At 34.5% G+C, this 17,983-nt stretch overlaps 1 protein-coding gene across 3 annotated transcripts; it reads right to left on the bottom strand.

Annotated features, from left to right (window-relative positions):
- Positions 1-194: 194 nt before the first annotated feature.
- On the bottom strand, positions 195-17,886 carry LOC125843356 (B3 domain-containing protein REM14-like). 3 transcript variants are annotated; one of them, XM_049522598.1, is made up of 13 exons: positions 17,633-17,884; positions 16,867-17,185; positions 15,876-15,955; positions 15,513-15,744; positions 14,461-14,538; positions 14,199-14,278; positions 13,838-14,069; positions 10,775-10,828; positions 10,495-10,574; positions 10,102-10,333; positions 1,233-1,363; positions 835-1,066; positions 195-415 (listed from the first exon to the last, which is right to left on the bottom strand). In XM_049522598.1, exons 1-13 carry the CDS (start codon positions 17,696-17,698, stop codon positions 375-377), a joined length of 1,857 nt encoding a protein of 618 aa, XP_049378555.1. In that variant the 5' UTR covers positions 17,699-17,884; the 3' UTR covers positions 195-374. The 3 variants fall into 3 exon arrangements, with proteins under 3 accessions (XP_049378555.1, XP_049378556.1, XP_049378557.1); XM_049522599.1 differs by lacking the exon at positions 17,633-17,884 and having other exon boundaries at positions 15,876-15,974; positions 16,867-17,031; XM_049522600.1 differs by lacking the exons at positions 10,102-10,333; positions 10,495-10,574; positions 10,775-10,828 and having other exon boundaries at positions 17,633-17,886.
- Between the last annotated feature and the right edge of the window lie 97 nt (positions 17,887-17,983).

Raw genomic sequence — 17,983 nt, 5'->3', positions numbered from 1 at the left:
ATAAAATCATAACATAATTATTAGTACGTACTATTATTTGTTTGGGGGGGGGGGGGGGAGATAATGATGGTGATCGAGCTAGCTTACATCCTACTAGTGCATGTAATAGTAACTCTACCCGACATGGCTTAGACAGATAGGAAGAAACCATCTATCATTTTTTGTTTGTTGTCTCTGTCGAGATTTGAACTCTTGTCTCCAAATTTCACCCACTTCATTGACCGCTAGGCAAGGGTATAGCAATTCAACGAAGTTACGGAGAAAACATAACATGCTTTGTTGAGGTTGTACACCATATAATTGAATCAACCAAAGAGAGATAAATTTTGTTTAATTGCTTCACTGTTGCTTTTTCTTTTCCATCACCAACTGCTTCATTCTTCAATGACGCTTACATTCTCCCAAGAAATTTTGCCTGTAAAAAGTACATTTTTTCATGTTAATAATCAAATCTATGCAAAGAAGCTATTAAAGTGTTTAAAATATTCACTACATTGATCGAGCAGTGGAAACAGTCATTAATGCTTGCATTGGAGTAGATTGTCTACATCACACCCCTTGGGGTCTAGCCCTTCACCGGACCCCTACTAATGTGGGATGTTTTGTGCATCGGGATGCCTTTTTACCTTGTAAGAACCTCCTAAGACATGAAAAGATTTATCCTCAATGAAACCGAACACATTAGTATGGGATAGAAAGATTTCAACCCAGGGTGATTTTTAACATTTAAGTAAAAATTGCATTATCCAAGATTCATGCCAAATATAGTCAAAGTGTGTACATATATAAGATGATCAAAAAAATAAAAGATGCTTCTCAAATGAGAAAACTTACCATGAAATTTCCATAGTGGTTTCTCTCCATCTGTAACCACCTCAAACATTATGCGATCTCCCTCCTTTAAGCAATATGCCTCGCGGAACTTATCCCATCCACCTCTAATACACACACTAGTACCAAAAGGACGTAAAATTAAATTCCACGACCTTTGCCGTTCATCTGTAATAATCACATCGCATTTCTTCCTGATGAGACCATTTCTGAGTGCAAATTGTTTTGGAAGGCACTGAAAGGGTATATCACCATTTGCACTCATCAGTAGAACAGTTCTTAGGTTGATATTTTAACCAAAATTAACTCCAAAAGAAAGAGAAAAGAATAAAATGATACGCTCGATCACATTAGCCTGAACATTCTTGAAAGATTTGCATGAAATGGGGTTTTAAGCTTACCAAATAACCATATGTAAGGCAATATGGTTTAATAGTGCATACAAAACGAGAATGGTCAGAAGGCTTGTGATTAGCAGCTTCTACATGGGGAAACGCCTTTCTTGATGACATGATGCTGGGAGTTGGTTTGTCTGTTACAAGATAATTGTATACAAAAACTCATGTCAAGACATCAAGTATGACAGAGATTACAATTAAAAGAACGAATAATTTCCAAACGTCTACCCCATCTTTTGGATATTTTTCAAAACCAGTAGGGCTCAATCTCCAGAGTAGACCTTTCTTGAAATTTCTTATGGCTTCCAAATATTACCAAGGAAACAAGAACAATGTTATGGAAATAAAGCTTAATGATTTATATTTTAATTTAACTAGTCTAGAAATGTGAAAAGAATTAGCATTACTTGTATCAACTGTGTTGTGCTATCAATGCACACATTAATACAACATACTTAAAGTCACCACCCTCTCTCAACAAAGGAAGAAACGAAGAAAATATGGGGCTAAGCAAATTAGAGAAGAATAATATACTTAAGTAGAGTTTACTAGGAGTTGTAAAAGTGCTCTTACATATGATTATTCAACCCTAGTTCTTTAAGCAACATGTTTGTATAATTACCAAATAAAAAATACTGCCAAGGAAGGTTGAGGAAGAAGTGATAGAAGACCATCTTAATTGACTCAAACACAAACATTCGGAAAAAAAGGCCTACTATTTTTCGAATAGCTGTTTTACTCTTTTAAAGAAAAAGAACTTGTATAGATATATTCTTTAATATCGTTTTAAAGCGCATTAATTTTCTGAACTTTATGAAGTACAACATACGAAAATTTATCCTCATAGAACCTGGGACAGGGTCTTTAGAACAATCAATATATAAACTTGAGTGAACAAATAGAGCAAACTGCCAGTTTACGATGAATTGTAACCTATGAAAGATGAAGCACAATTCTTATAACAAGAAAGATCAACTTCTAAAAAAAAAACTATAAAAGAAAGGACAACGTTATATGACACTTTAAATACACTATTTAATTATGGAATAGTGTGTATAAATTAGGCAGAATATATTCCACACATAGGAACATTTCACAAAGATCGTTGCCAACTGTCTGGTTGATTAAATTTTTGAAAATTTAGTTGTTCATAAATTATGTGCAACACATTTTTGAACAATCAAACACAAACAAATTTCATGGTGTATATTACCAAGTAAACAGATCGTTGAGGTCGCACAAATGAGAGGGTTTACCAAGAAATTTCCATATTGGTTTTTTCTCCCTTAGTAACAACCTCAAACATTATATGATCTCCCACCTTAAAGTCATTTGCAACACAGAATTCATGCAATCTACCTCCAATACACTACTAAAAATATAGCGTTTAACGACGGATATTAGCAACGAACAATATTCCGTCACTATATAATGACGGATTTACGACGGAATAACCATTTTGTTGCAAAATTAACAAATATTTTTTTGTTTTATAATATAGCAACGGATTTGCAACGGAATATTTAATCTATCGCTAAATATTAGCGCGAAAGTTTGGCGCCCAAAATTGCCTACGGATTTAGCAACAAATTAGTTGTGAGAAATTTTATTATTATTTAGCTACGGAATTAGTGACGAAAAAAAGGTCGCTAAACCTTTAAATACATTTTTTATAAAATTATATTAAATAGTGACGAAAAAATCCGTCGTTAGAATTTAATGTATATAAATATATTTATTTGGCAGCGACGAATGATACAATCCATTGCTTAATCCGTTGCAAAATTTTCTTTATGTCTTATATTCTAGGGCACAATTTTATTTCAAACATTTTCACACTCCATCTCCAGTGAACACTCCATTTCCATCTGAGAAATAAGCTCTCAATCTCCATCTCAGGTCGATGAAGTGAGCTCTCCATCTCCATCTCCATCTCCGCTGAACATTCTTCTTCATCTCTCCATCTTCGATAGATGAACTTTCTACGGTTTGTGTTTAACTCTCATTTTTCCTCTCTTTTCAGGAGCTCTGCCTTCAAAGTTTCAAGTAAATCAAACCCTATTTATGTGCAGTATTTGAAATAGGGTTTCGTGAGTTTCTAAATCTCAACTTATTAAGCTCGAAGTAAGGTTGAAATTATTTGAAAATAGGAGTTTAGAAGGTTGGGTGTACTGAAAATAGGGTTTTTAAAGGAAAGATTCAATGATTTTCTGCAGTGTTTGAGGTTCCAGTTTTTTAATTTTTCTTAATTCACTTTATATTGTTCGATTATTAAGAATGTGAGATATGTCAGTGATTCGGCTAAGGAGATGTAGAGGTTGGCCAAAGAATACTGGGTGAGGTGATTAGATTGTACATGGCGTACAATCGAGTCAGTTTTTCGAGGACATGACGCACCATAGATATAAGGTTTTAGAGGTTAGGTAGTCGAGTGTTGTCTCTGTGAATTCCAATAGCATTAGCTCTAATCTTGTGGTATCTTGTCCTTCGATTTCTGTCAGTACTTGTTGTTCTTTACTTCAATTATTGCATTTTTTGGATGCTAGGTAATACATTCTTAAGGGAATGGTGAGGGGCAAAGTGATTAGATCAGCCAGTTCAAAAGTTATAGGAGGAGTAATCTGATTTAAATGATTTTGTTAGTTTATTCTTTTAAATTATAGCTCTATTACTGCAAAAGTTTATGTAATGTATACTCGAACTTTAGGAACATGTGGTTCATACCAAGTTTATTTTTTGCGAATAGTTAATTTAGACAATCAAAACTACTAACTAGTCTAATTGACTTTTGTTATCTTAATTTGAATAAAGTATGGAACATTTCAAAGAAAACTTTCCAATATTCATTCAATCCCATATTGTAGTAATGAATGAATGATGGTTTCAAGATCATTTGCTGTTTTCTTTGGTGAGGAAAAAAAGGGATAGAAAATGTTTGCTATCAATTATCAATTGTATGTAATTATCATGATTATTGTATGGTAAATGTATTGTATACTGCAAATTTTGGAGTAAAGATCCTGATATTTTGTGTATACTTGTGGTGATCAAAAAGTGAGGAGGCTGCAAAAGAGGCATTGATATACAGTTACAAGCAGCCAACTATTTGGAATCTTATTTCTCTTCTGTTTTTTAGATAAGACAATTAAAAAGAATAGTTGCTTTTTCTGCAGCTTGGTAATGCTATAATATAACTGTAAGAAGTGGAATTGTGCTCTAAAGTTACGTATTTGAATCAACTTACATTGTCACCATTTCTTCATAATTGCAATCCAACAAGACAAGTAAGTGGGAACTAACCAAGAAATATAACTGTTGCTTGCTCTTTTTGCATTAAAAGTGTGCCTTGTAATACCAATCTTATGAGAAACAAATTTGCAGAATGTAGTTACTAATTCTTTGTGTAAGCTTCTAATAAAAGTCCATGGTTCTTTTAATAATTTGTTCCTTAATTTATATGATCTGTTCTGACAAAAGTCAATGATAGCTATTACACTCTAGTACTTACAGACATCAGTTCTTTCTCTTTGTCAACAACAATTTTAATACTTCAACACACTTTCACTTTATTGAAAAGTATTTCACTAATCAGGTAGCTGAACTTGATTTTGTACTAGTGATAACTGTTTTATTCTAATTTCTGTTGTTGCAATAGTTCTCATTATTATGGGTTATGCTTAATTTGTTGTTTCTCTCTGATTTGGTCTAACAACACAATTATATTTGTATATAGGTATGGCTCAAGGAAGAGGTCGTGGCAAGTCCTCAGGTAGAAGTAATCTAACTATTCGTGTAAGCATGCCAACTATTCTCATGCCCACTATAGTATCTTCTCAACAAGGTGGTACCCCAACTGTTGAAACGTCAGCTCAAAATACTACCCCAGTCATCTCTGAGACATCACCAGTTGCACCAAATCAAAGCAACACAATAGGTCAGGGTCTAGCTCAAAATACTACCCCAGCCATCTCTGAGACACCACCAGTTGCACCAAATCAAAGCAACTCAGTAGGTCATAGCAACACAGTTGCTGAAGGCGATTCCAGTAGTAACCATACACGGACCCATATTTTTCTAACTTCTGCAGGGTTAGTCCATTCTTTTACTTTTATCCTTATAACCGTTATCTACTTACGTTCTCTACTCCAACTGTTATTTTAAGTAGTCAGCAATACTAGTACATACACGTCATAAGCATGAAATGCCAAGAAAGAAAAGAACTTAAGAAATATTGTATCATAGAGTAGTTTCTGTCAGCATAGATAGAAGATGTATTTTTTTTTTCAAATTTCTCTTAGTGTGTTTGAGAATTCACTTTTTATTTGTAAAGATCTGATCTTTTCACTACAATCAGTCTTGGAAATGTCCAAATTCTCTATATCCTCACTCACTTTGCACACAAGATCTGATCTTTGCACACACATTTATGTTTATACCGGTTTTAACAGGAAAAAAATGGTATATATTTTTTTCCACTTTATTTTCTGCAAGTGTTTAGGTGATAAAAAGTTGTTGAAAGCTTTGTGAAGGAATAGAGAATAAACAGCCAGATATAATTTGAGTATTCTTTTTGTTAGAACTTATAGATATAGTTTCAGATACTTATATTACTTTTGATTTAATGATAACCAATCAAATAATGTCTTTAAATGTATACATATTGGAACCTTCTAAAACATGCTCGAGTTTCATATCTAAGTCTTTCATAAATGATGTTGATTCCAATGGAATCAATTGGAAAAGTGTCTCAAATGATATAGGAGATGGTTATTTTGGAGAATTCAAGGTATAACTTTTAGTCGTAAGTGAGTTTACAAAGTGTATTCACAATTATAAATATGATATAAATGTATTACTTTTAATATTTTTTCAAAAAAAATCTATTGGGATGTTTCCATTAGTGAAAGTGAAGTGAAGAGACACTGGTTGGCTAAGGCGGCAGTAAACTACAGGAATTTCATTTCAAAAATAAAAGGAGAAGGAGTAGGCCAGGTGTTGTACCTGAACATGTGTGGAAAAGATGGATGGAACTTTGGGGAAGTGATGACTGTATTAAGAAGTCAGAAATAAATGCAAAGAACCGTTGTGGCGGCCATGAAACTGCAGCAGGGACTCACACAAGCGGCTCTATCTCAATGGGAGAATATCGCAAAAAACTTGTAAGTACATATTTCATGAACTATATAAGTAAAAAATTTTACTTTCTCTACGCTTGTATCTAAACATATTACGCAACAAATATGATTGTATCTATAAATTAAAGTGGTTTTCTTTTGTATAGGCTATTGAAAAGGGTCGAGACCCAACACCAGGAGAGTTACATTTACACGTCCATATGCATGGTCATGATGGAAAGTCTTTTGTTGATGAGCGTTCTCGCATTGTTCATGTAAGTCCAAAATATTTAAAATAGGAAACTTGGCTGAAAATGAAAAGACACAGTTAATGTTAGTTGCTATGGCATTGCAGCCTATATGATTCACCAACTATTACAACTTTTCTTTCTCTTTATTGTGTAATATTTGTTGGTTGTTGGTATGAGTATGACTGCTGGTTGTTGGTATGAGTGTTAATGTTGGCTTGAATAGTATTCAGTTTGTCTCTGGCTTGTGCTATTTTGGCATTTGATTGTGTCTTTGCACAGGTATATCTTCAAAATTCATTTCTTTTGATTTTTTCTTTGCACTAATTGGTCTTCTTGGAAAACTATCTTGGAGTTTTTGTTCACATGTTGGTCTTTCTAGAATAAACTTTTATTTTGGAGGAAGCATCTCTTCACAGTATTTTGTAATTCAATGACAACTGTCTTCATGGAATGGAATGGCAACTGTCTTCATGTTATCTAGATAAAGCATCAGCTCAGGCCCCTTCTTGTATTGAACCTCATAGTCCAACCCCAATAGTTTTGGCAGCCCCTCTGTTGAACAACAACAATTACTCTTTTGAATAGCAGCAGCTACTCTTTGGCCCAAAATTCATTGGTCTAGGCCAATTCAACATTTGCTTGGACCTTTTCTGGATCAGTAGACAACCCTTTAACAGTAACTACACTTGGATCTCTTAGCAAAAAGTAACTCAACCTGATAATAGCTTTTGTGCATCTTAAAATATGTTAATTTACTATCTTTAGGTTCCTATTTAATAGCATGAGTTATTTTGACTATAAAGACTTAAAAGCTTTCGTTCAAATACTGCACCATGGTATCTCCCTGCATTATATTTGTTTTTCTCTATCTCGAAGTTGGCTTACAAGTTCAACTTAGATATGGGTGTTAAATGTTGGTTTGATGGTTGAGAGGCTTGACTCTATTAAGAGTGGAGATTGAAATATTTTTCATGAGTTTATTTTATAATTTCCCCTCCAGTTGGTATGACCATTTGTTTATTTGTATGTTAAAAGTTTTTTTTAATAGAAGCATGAATAGTGTGCCTAATTGGATGTGTATGAAAGTTCATTGTCCATGTCAATTTGTGAATGGCTTCACTTTTGGACCTTGTTGAATAATTGAACAATTAAGTATAATGGTTTGGAGTTCTTTGTTTACATTGTTTATATAAAGCTAATAGTGGCCTTAGTTACTAGTTTATTCCTTTCAGTAGTTAAGCCTAAGTCTAACTACTGAATGTTTGGAGTTTCAAGCATTATGCATGATCAAGTATTCACTTAGCTTTTTCTTCAAAGAGTCAAGTACAACTGGTAGGTTGAATGGTAGTTCATACATTTTCTTTTTTTGATACTTGTTTTGTAACTGTTGAACGTTCCTCTACAAAAATGCATAAGCACATAACCAAGAGACTCCAAATCGTCTCTTCTGCTTTGTTCTGCATACAAGGAAGAGAGGTGATTATGTAAAGTTTAACATACTACTAGGTACTTGGTGTGATATCATCCTCACTTACCAACTCCAAGATGGGTGTTAACACTAGCATAACGAGATGTTCTTGTTGGGCTGGAACAACAACACATATTATTGATCAATTGCACATATTATTATATTGTAGAAACTTCTTATGTAGATAGGAATAGTTAAGGCTTGAAATTTGAAGGCTCAATTTGTACATTAATGATAATGCTTAAAAGGTTATGCATGTTTTTGTGTTGGCCTTCAAAATATATTTTGTTCCCAATGTTTAATGCTTTCATTTTTCCTCAACTTATTACAGGAAAAATATGAAGAAATATTGCGGGAAAAAATAGTGTCTCAAACTGATATTGATCAATGTGAAGCATATTATCAAGTTGTGGGGGTGAAAAGAAGAGAAGAATATATGGTCTTGGTTCTGAAGCAAAAAGTTACTACGGGCATAAATTTTGTGCCTCATCATCAGTACTACCTTCAATTTCTCAATCAACACCGATAACAAATATGGATGAGTTTGTAAAGAAAATGCTTCCTACACTTACTAATCACTTTCTTCCTGTTGTTATTGAGAGGATTGACAACCCATCAACTGTGACACCCTTAGTGCCTCCTTTAGCTATAACTAATGAGGACGAGGTTGATCCTTAGTTTCACGTGACAATTGTATCCCTTTTTTTATATTGTCTGCTTTTTTGGAAAGTTCAAATTCTGCAGTAACAATATTTGATGAATGTAGGTTCTTTTAAGAACAATTGATATATTGTTTTGGATGTTTTGAATCGAAAATATGCAATTTCGATATTCTATATATTTTGAACCATTTATGATATTATTATATATGTTGATTATTTTTGGGGTATTTAGCAATTTAATTTAAATTATATCAACAGTGTATATTTAAAACAAAATAAATCAAATTTACAAAAAAAAAATTAGCAACAAATATAGCGACTATTTTATTGTTGCTACATAAAGAAATACTGGCGACGGACCAGCGACAAAAAATTTTGCGACGAAATATGTTGCGACGGATTAGCGACAAAAAATCTGTCACGAATTTATAAAAATGACGAAATGAATGATGAAATTAGCAACAAACAATGTAAATATAATGACGGATTATTCCGTCGCTAACAAGTGGTGACGGATATATTTCGTCTCTAAGACGTCGCTAAACTTGTGACGGAACACATTTTTCGTCACTAAGTGATTACCAACGAGCGATATAGCAACAGTCAATAATCCGTCACTAATCCGTTGCTAAACCTGTTTAGCGACGGAATATCATAGATTAGTGACGGATTTCATCCGTCAGTAAACGCTGATTTTTTTGTAGTGATATAGACTTGAGAACTTTAAGGTAGTCGGCCTTAAATTGCCTTTTTCTTCTATCTCTAATAATCAGACCACATTTTTTGTTGGTGAGATCATTTGCCCGTGCACATTGTACAGGAAGGTGCTGAAATGGCTTTGTAACATTTGCACATATCATCAAACATTTCATTTGCTTCATATTTTCACCATAAATGACTCGAATAAACTAAGAGAGGGAAAAGAAAATGGTGCAATGTTTCATTTAGTCTGAATTCTTGATTGGTTTAGGGAGACTGAGTTTGAGACTTACCAAGAAACCATTTGAAAAGCAATACGGTCTAACAATGCATTAAAACTGAAATTGACCGAGCGGTTTGTGAGTAGCAGCTTTCGCATATTATTTCAACAACAACAACATGCCCAATGTGATCCCACAAGTGGGCTTTGGGAAGGTGGGGTATACGGAAACCTTACTCTTACCTTTTGTGGGGTAGAGAGGTTGTTTTTGATAAACCCTCGGCTCAAGAGTTATTATTTTATCATATATAAATTCAGTAAAGTTTTCAGCGAAGTAGTGTCATCTAGGCAAGGTGTGTCTGGCCATGGTGACATGATGTATATAACAAAGTAAAAAGATCCTTGACAAAAGGTAGAAAGGTAGATATGTAAATCATTGGCTTAAATGAGAAACTTACCGTGAAATTTCCATATTGGTTTTTCTCCATTCACAACCACCTCAAACATCATATAATCTCCCTCCTTTAATTCATTCGCAACGCAGAATTCACTCCATCCACCCAATATATGGACTATAGAATTGTGGGTATTTAGCCTTAAATTCCATGATCTTTCTCTTTCATCTCTGATAATCAGACCACATTTCTTGTTGATGAGACCATTTGCTATGGCAAATTGTTTAGGAAGGCGCTGAAATGGTTTATATTTTGCACTCAAACATATGATATGCTTCATACTTTTGCTGTAAATAACTCCAACAAAAAAAAGGAGGAAAAGAGAAAATGGTGCAAATGTGTCCTTTAGCCTGGACATTCTTGAAGGGTTAAAGGGAAATGAGTTGTGAGACTTACCAAGTAACCCTTTGAAATGCAATATGGTCTAACAAAGCATTCAAAATGAGATTGACCAATAGGGTTGTGAGGAGCAGCTTCTGCATGGGGAAAAGCCTTGCACTGTTAATTTTAGACAATTCCATAAGAACTTAAATATGACTAATAATCAAGATGAATAGCATCTAAATATCCACTCCAACAATTGGCTAAGTTTTCATCTAGATTGAAACTTATTTTCAAACTAAGAACTAACTTGCAATTCTTCAAGTACTAAGCTAAAAGACTCTAAAGGTCTTACCTTTGAATTCAGAATTTTCGGAAGGCTCTTCAACAGTGCTGGGGTTTGTTAGGTCTGCTACATGGTAATACACAAACCCGAGTCACAAAATTTAAGTACAACAAAAAGAACACAATTAAAATATGAATACTGTCTAAATATCCACCCCATCTTTTTGCACATCTTCTCGATATTAGTAGGACTTCACTCCCCAAAGTAGACCTTTCTTAAAATTTATTTTTGCTTCATGATGTTATAAAATAAAGTTTAATGATTTAAAATTTGAATCTCATGAGATTTAGAAGTGCACAAACAATACTTATACTTTTATGAACTGTGCTGTGCCAACCAGGGGCGGACCTACAGAGGTTCAAGTGGGTTCATATGAACCCACTTCGTTGAAAAATAACACCGTATATATATATATATTTGATCAGTTTTTAAAATTTTATATGTATATATTAACTTTTGAACCCACTAACACAAGTGTGACCCTTGGCAGAGTGGTGAAAAGGGTTCAATTTTCCCAGCCAGCCCAAGTTCGAATCCCTGTTGCCACATTTTAATTTTATTTTTTATATCTTGAACCCATTTCGTGAAAATCCTGGGTCCGCCACTGGTGCCAACATACTGAAAATCACCACGACCCCCTCAATTGTACAAGCAATGAAAAAATTCAAGGGCCAAGCAAGTTAGAGAAAGGGTCACATACTTTGGTGTTTAGTAGGACTTGTAAAAGTGTTTTTATGGGTTAAAATGACTATTGGATCCATTGTTCTTTAAGCAACAAGTTTGTACAGTTACAAAAATGACTGTCTAGAAAGGATGAGGAAGAATTTATAGAAGACTATCTTAATCAACTCAAACACAAACACACACGTACTTGGGTTTACCTCTGGGAGCCTCGAATAATGATCTTTCTATATGGAATTCAGTTCTTTAGAGGGTTGACAAGTGGCTTGCAGGTTGGTAGAAAAGAGTATTTGTCCAAAGGCGTGAAGGAGGTGATTATTAAGAGCACTTAATCAAGCATTCCCACTTATTTTATGTTCTTATTTCATGCTCCTATCTGTGTTATGGAAAAATTGAAAAGGCTTCAAAGAAACTTCCTTTGGTATCCAGCGGAGGGGAAAGGAATCACTTGGTCTGTAGGGAGACAGTGACAGCTCCTAAAAAATGGGATGGCCTTGGAGTTAAAGATTTGAAGGTCTTCAACAAAGCTTTGTTGGGGAAATGATTGTGGAGATTCAGGGTGGAGGTTCAATCATTATGGAGAGGGGTGATAGTAGATAAACATGGTGAGATGGAAGAGGGATGGAGAACTACCGATATTATGTTGCCTTTCGGGTGTGGTGTGTGGAGGAATATCATGAAGGGTTGGGTAGAACTTTATGATAATACCTCTTTCGGGGAATGAGATAGGAATAGAGTAAGTTTTTGGAGAAATATATGGTGGAGATACTTTGTTAAAGATAAGTTTCTAAGCATTTATAGGGTTTTTGTTCAAAGGAAGGCGGTAGTCCAGCAAATAAGGGGGACACAAGGGAAGAATTGTTTTGGGATTTGAGGTTCAGAAGGAATTTCCAGGATTGGGAGGTAAATGAATATCAAAGTTTACAAGCTTTACTCCATTAACATTGTGAGCCTCCCCAAAGACGATAAGATGGAAGTTGGGGAACAATTGTGTGTTTTCTGTCTAAGTTCTTTTACGAGAAGCTTTTGGTGAGGGCAGGAGGAAGCTTATCCTGTAAAGTCTATTCGGATTCCCAAGGTGCCAAAGAAAGTGTGCTTTTTCACTTGGTAAGCTGCTAGAGGGGTGATTTTGACGATGGAAAACATTTCAAAAAGAAAGGTTGTTTGTACATGTTTATTTATGCAAGGAGGTGGGCGAAGATGTTGATCATCTTCTACTATACTGCACTCTGACCAGGAGACAATGGTAGGATATGTTTAGTTGGTTTGGTATGTCTTAGGTGATGCCAAGGTCTGTGAAGGACCTGTTGTTTTGCTGGAAAGCTGTAAGAAGCAAGAGAAAGAGCAGGGCATGAAATGTTGTTCCTCTGGCTTTGACGTGGATCATTTGCAGAGAGAAATAGGAGGGCTTTTGAAGGGGTAGAAACGAGTTTTCGGCAGTTGATGAGTAGTCTCCGATGTCTTAGTTATTTTTGCTGTACCCATGTAGTCCTGGGATGTATAGAGAATTGGGTGTCTTTTGTAGAGAACCATATTCTTTTGTAGGTTCTTTACTGTTTGGTATACTTCTTGTATCCGGCCCTTTTTGGCCTTTTGACTTATGAAATGAAATTGTTTGCCTGATTAAATAAATAAATAAGGCCCTTTTGCTATAAACTGAAATGTTCACTACGAAATGTACTTCCATATGTAAAAAATGTTCTACAAAGATCATTTTAAAAAAAATTCGAACTGTTTGATTAGGTAAATTTTAAATGTGTAGCTTTTTATGCACAACACTTTTAACAGATTTGAACAACCATACACAAAACAAATAATTTTATCCCAGAAATTATTTAGTGTCATGGTGTATATAACCTTTTTCTTTTTTTTTTNCCCCCCCCCCCCCCCCGCCGGAGCTCCGCCTTTTGCTCCCTTGGTGACTCAACCCACGACCTTAGGGTTGAAAGTGGAGGGTGACCCTTGAGCCTAACTCAACCCCAAAAGTTAGCTCATGAACGGAAGGTTGTCCAAGTCCGTATAAGCAGACCAAGTGCCCATTCCCCAACCAATGTCCCACTCTAACACCCCCTTCATGCCTAGGCCCAATCGTACCGTGAACAATATAGCATGGGGTCCAAATAAGGAAGGACCTACCTCTGATACCATGTAACAGACCAGGTATGGGAGAATAAACTGATATATTATTGCATGGAGTAACAAGTATATACACATGTACATAGTATCCTAACTGTGGAGAAAAGCAAAAAGCAAAATCCCATAGATCTATTATCAATCCCTATAATTATCCTAATTATGTATACAAGGAATATGACTACATTAATTCTTTCAACAATAACAAAGTAAAAAGATCGTGAAAAATAAGAAGTTGCTTTAAATGAGGAACCTTACCATGAAATTTCCAGATTGGTTGTTTTCCATTAGTAACAACCTCGAACATTATTTGATCTCCCGCCTTTATGTCATTTGCAGCACAGAATTGGCCCCATCTTCCTCCAATACAGACAAGAGAACAAGAGGTATATATCCTTAAATTCCATGACCTTTGTCTTTCATCTCTAATAATTAAACCACAATTCTTGTTGGTGAGACCATTTGCCTTCGCAAATTTATTAGGAATGCGCTGAAATTGTTTATAATGATTTGCACATTTCATCAAAAATTTCATATGCATCATATTTTACCGTAAATAACTCCAACTGATAAAGAGGAAAAGAAACAAAATAGTGCATATGTTCCCTTTGAGACTTACCAAGTAACCATTTGTAAGGAAATACTGTTTCACCGTGCATACAAACTGAGATTGACCAGAAGGGTCATGAGGAGCAGCTTCTGCACGGGGAAATGGCTTTGCTTTAATGAAAAAAATGATCACAAATAAAACATGAAAAAGCATCTACATCCACCAAATCATTTGGCCAATTTTCATCTAAATAAATTGAAACTTATGTTAAGATTATGGCTATTAACTTGCAAATTCATCAAGCATAAACTAAAGGACTTTAAGATGTTACCTTCCGATTCGAATTTCTTGCAAGTCTCTTCAAAAGTATGGGCTTCGGTTTCTTCTTGTTGCAAATTCTTTGCATATTCTGTTGATCATAGTGAATTTAGAACCTTCTCACAAATGAAGCCAAAGCTCTTTGACGAAGAAACACCATATAGTGTCAGTGGTGCTTCTCTGCCATCCTTGAAGAAATTTGAAGATTTCAAGTTTTTTTTTTTCATTACTACCTCCAGTTCAAGCTTGGAGGATGTACACTCCTATTTATGGAACGATGATTGAACCTCAGTTTTCTAACATTAGACAACAATGTCCTACAATTAGCACTAGAAGCTTTGATTATTCAGAACACCACAATTTGGTAGGTTTTAGATAGAAAGAACTTATTTGTAAAGCAATAAATTGGAGACCAAGCTACTTTCTTGTAAAAAGAGGTCGAAAAGGGAAGACAGAGAAGAATGGTTGCCTCTATGCATATTAGCTATTTTACTTGCTATTCTCAAACTTAATCTTGATTGTGTCCACATTGAAACAATCAAACAAATGTGCTTCTTGACTCCACTTTACAGTGGTGCTTAAACTGCAAAAATACTTTCCAAGGAATGTCGTTGTGAGAAATAAATGCATGCAACAAATATTATTGAAATGTGTTACTACTATTGTCTTACACTGAGCCCTATTTATACCTATACTTTATACTATATAATAAATGTTTCTAATGTGGGACACTAAGTGTAATATTAGATATATGAAGTATCTATCCACTTGAAGCCGGTGCATACAAGTCATATGTACCGAGCTTGATACAGATGTAACTAATACAAGGGGACCAAGTAGTGAAAATATCTACAAGTTGTTCATTTAACTTCACAAATTTTGTAATAATATTTTCTGAGAGCATTTTAAATGTTTAGCTGTTTATGAAGAACAATTTATTACAGATTTGAACAACCAGACACAAAGCAAATAATTTTATCCAAGAAGTTATGAAGTGTCATGGTGCATATAACTAAGTAAAAAAACCGTGAAAAATAAGAAGTTGCTTTAAATGAGGAACCTTACCATGAAAGTTCCAGATTGGTTGTTCTCCATTAGTAACAACGTCAAACATTATTTGATCTCCCTTCTTTATGTCATTCGCAGCACGGAATTCACTCCATCTTCCTCCAATATAGACTTGAGAACAAGAGGTATATATCCTTAAATTCCATGACCTTTGTCTTTCATCTCTAATGATCAAACCACATTCTTTGTTGGTGAGACCATTTGCCTTCGCAAATTTACAAGGAACGCGCTGAAATTGTTTATAAAGATTCACACATTACATCAAACAACTCATATGCATTAGATGCTCACTTAAATACTCCAATAAACAAAGAGGAGAAAAATAAACAAAATGGTGCATATGTTTCCTTTGAGACTTACCAAGTAACCATTTCTAAGGCAATACGGCATAACAGTGCATATAAACTGAGATTGACCAAAAGGGGTGTGAGTAGCACCTTCTGCATGGGAAATGCCTTGCTTTAATAAAAAAATGATTACATAATTAGGGAGTCGTTTGGTTGCTGGTTAGGAAGTGAGTTATCCATTTATAAAATCAACATAATTAGTACCATGTTTGGTAGCATTTTAGTTGTTATGTGTAAAATTCAGCACACCAAGTACGGTGTTTGGTTATAGAACAACACATATATACGTTGTAGTCAAATACTTGTAAAAAAATTAAAAATAAAATATTTCAGAGGATACCTGATGAACTTAAATCCCGCACCAGATATTCGTGTAGCTATGGGTAGAATAGTTCATAATGTAAAGCATGCATGGAGAACAACACACCTATTGAGGTATTCCCTTGCTTGAGAGGAGTGCTGAACGAGTCCAAATTTTACGTTTTAAAAGATTGACCATGAGGCAAGGTATTATTATACAGAAATGTGAGTTTGCTACTTTTGTCATCTTAAAAGAGCCACAATGAAATGTTATCTGTCACTCCATTTTGTTATGTATCTTGATACTTGTTGTCAACCTTTTCTTGCTACCCTTCTCTGGATAACTTTTCTTCTTGAACCAAGCATCTATAGGAAACAACCTCTCTATCCTACCAAGGTAGGATATAGTTTGCGTACATCTTACTCTCCCCACACCCCACTTATGGGATTACACTAGGTATGTTGCTGTAGTTGATGTAAGTAGTTGATGTAAGTACGGTGTTTAGTTACCAATTTACAGTTCCGTATCATTAATACATGTATAAGTTATGAGAAAATCTATTTATTATTTATGCAAGATAGAATATGGTTTAAGTAATACATAATAACTAAACCCTGCAATACTAATACTTGCATAACTCTAACCAACAACCAAACTAGTTGTAAGGGTATTAACATAAACAATTGGACTCTAAAGATGTTACCTTTGAATTCAACATTCTTGGAAGTCTCTTCAATAGTACGGACTACTTCTTCTTCTTCTTCTTCTTGCAAATACTCTGCATATTCTCTATCACAATGACTTAAATTAAAGACGGAAACACCAAATTCCAAGTCTCCTTCATGTCTAAAAATCAACATATCTCCTAACTTCAAATCATGCTCCTCCGCGAATTGTCCCCAACCCTCGTCCAGTTTCTGCCCATTTAGCTTCACCACCCACTTCTTACCACCCTTCTTCAGTATTGCATGTCCCTTTTCCTCACATCCTTCCAAATACTTCAAGAAACCATCTGGAATTTTCTGCAGTACAACATAAAACTTGACCCAAATAATCATGCTGTTTTTTTAAAAAAAATAAAATAGTTTTTTTTTTTTCTTTTCTAGGATAAATTCTTCCACCTCCATCTACACATATTACTCCCGGTGGCGGAGCTAGAATTTTCACCGAACATACCTAAAAAATAATTTTAACCATATATAATAAAACGGATTTGAACCCTACCAGACTCCGCCCCTGAATTTACTCCCTACATTACAATTTATGTGCTCTGATTCGGAATACAATAGTTAATCTAACTAATTCTCAGTGTAAATACAAACATAGAATCCCCAATTTTAGATTTACATTAAAAAAACATTGTTTTTGACTCTCCAAATAATATTTAAACACAAAAATTGAAACAGACAGATTAAAAAATAAGAAAAAATTGAAAATTAAAAAAAAAAAAGTATCAAGGATTTACTCACCAGACTATTCTTGAAACCTGGGAGAAGGGGTTTGAAAAAGTGTGGTTTAACTGAAGTGACTTTCATGGCCGCAAACAGAATGCAGTAAACTCTACTGTGAACAAATCATACTTACTTTCTGTAAATTTTGAATACAATTGAAGGAGAAAGCAAATTATTTGGAAATTTGATGGCAGCAATGCAGCAAGTAGAGTGTGTTGAAGAACAAGAAGAAATTTTGCAGCATCCAAAGCAATTTTTTTTGACTAAATTTTAGTGTTTTTGGGAGTTGGGACAAATAAAAGCAAAGAACATTGGGGAGAAAAAAATCATAAAATTTTGATGGTTTAATTTGTATATAGTTGGATGAGT

The sequence above is a fragment of the Solanum stenotomum genome, chromosome 10, assembly GCF_019186545.1.
Source record: "Solanum stenotomum isolate F172 chromosome 10, ASM1918654v1, whole genome shotgun sequence".
NCBI lineage: Eukaryota > Viridiplantae > Streptophyta > Magnoliopsida > Solanales > Solanaceae > Solanum > Solanum stenotomum.
The sequence above is the reverse complement of the archived record's forward strand: the minus strand, read 5'-3'. Positions and strand labels throughout refer to the sequence as shown.

Bases quoted from the DNA above. Each gene is read 5' to 3' on its own strand.
- LOC125843356 (XM_049522598.1), bottom strand. From the start codon at position 17,698: ATGAAAGTCACTTCAGTTAAACCACACTTTTTCAAACCCCTTCTCCCA. The intron at 10,575-10,774 runs GTAAGACCTTTA...TTCCCCATGCAG, and splicing joins CGAAAATTCTGAATTCAAAG to AAGCTGCTCCTCACAACCCT. The intron at 1,364-10,101 runs GTAAGTTTCTCA...ATCTTGTAACAG, and splicing joins ACCAATATGGAAATTTCACG to ACAAACCAACTCCCAGCATC.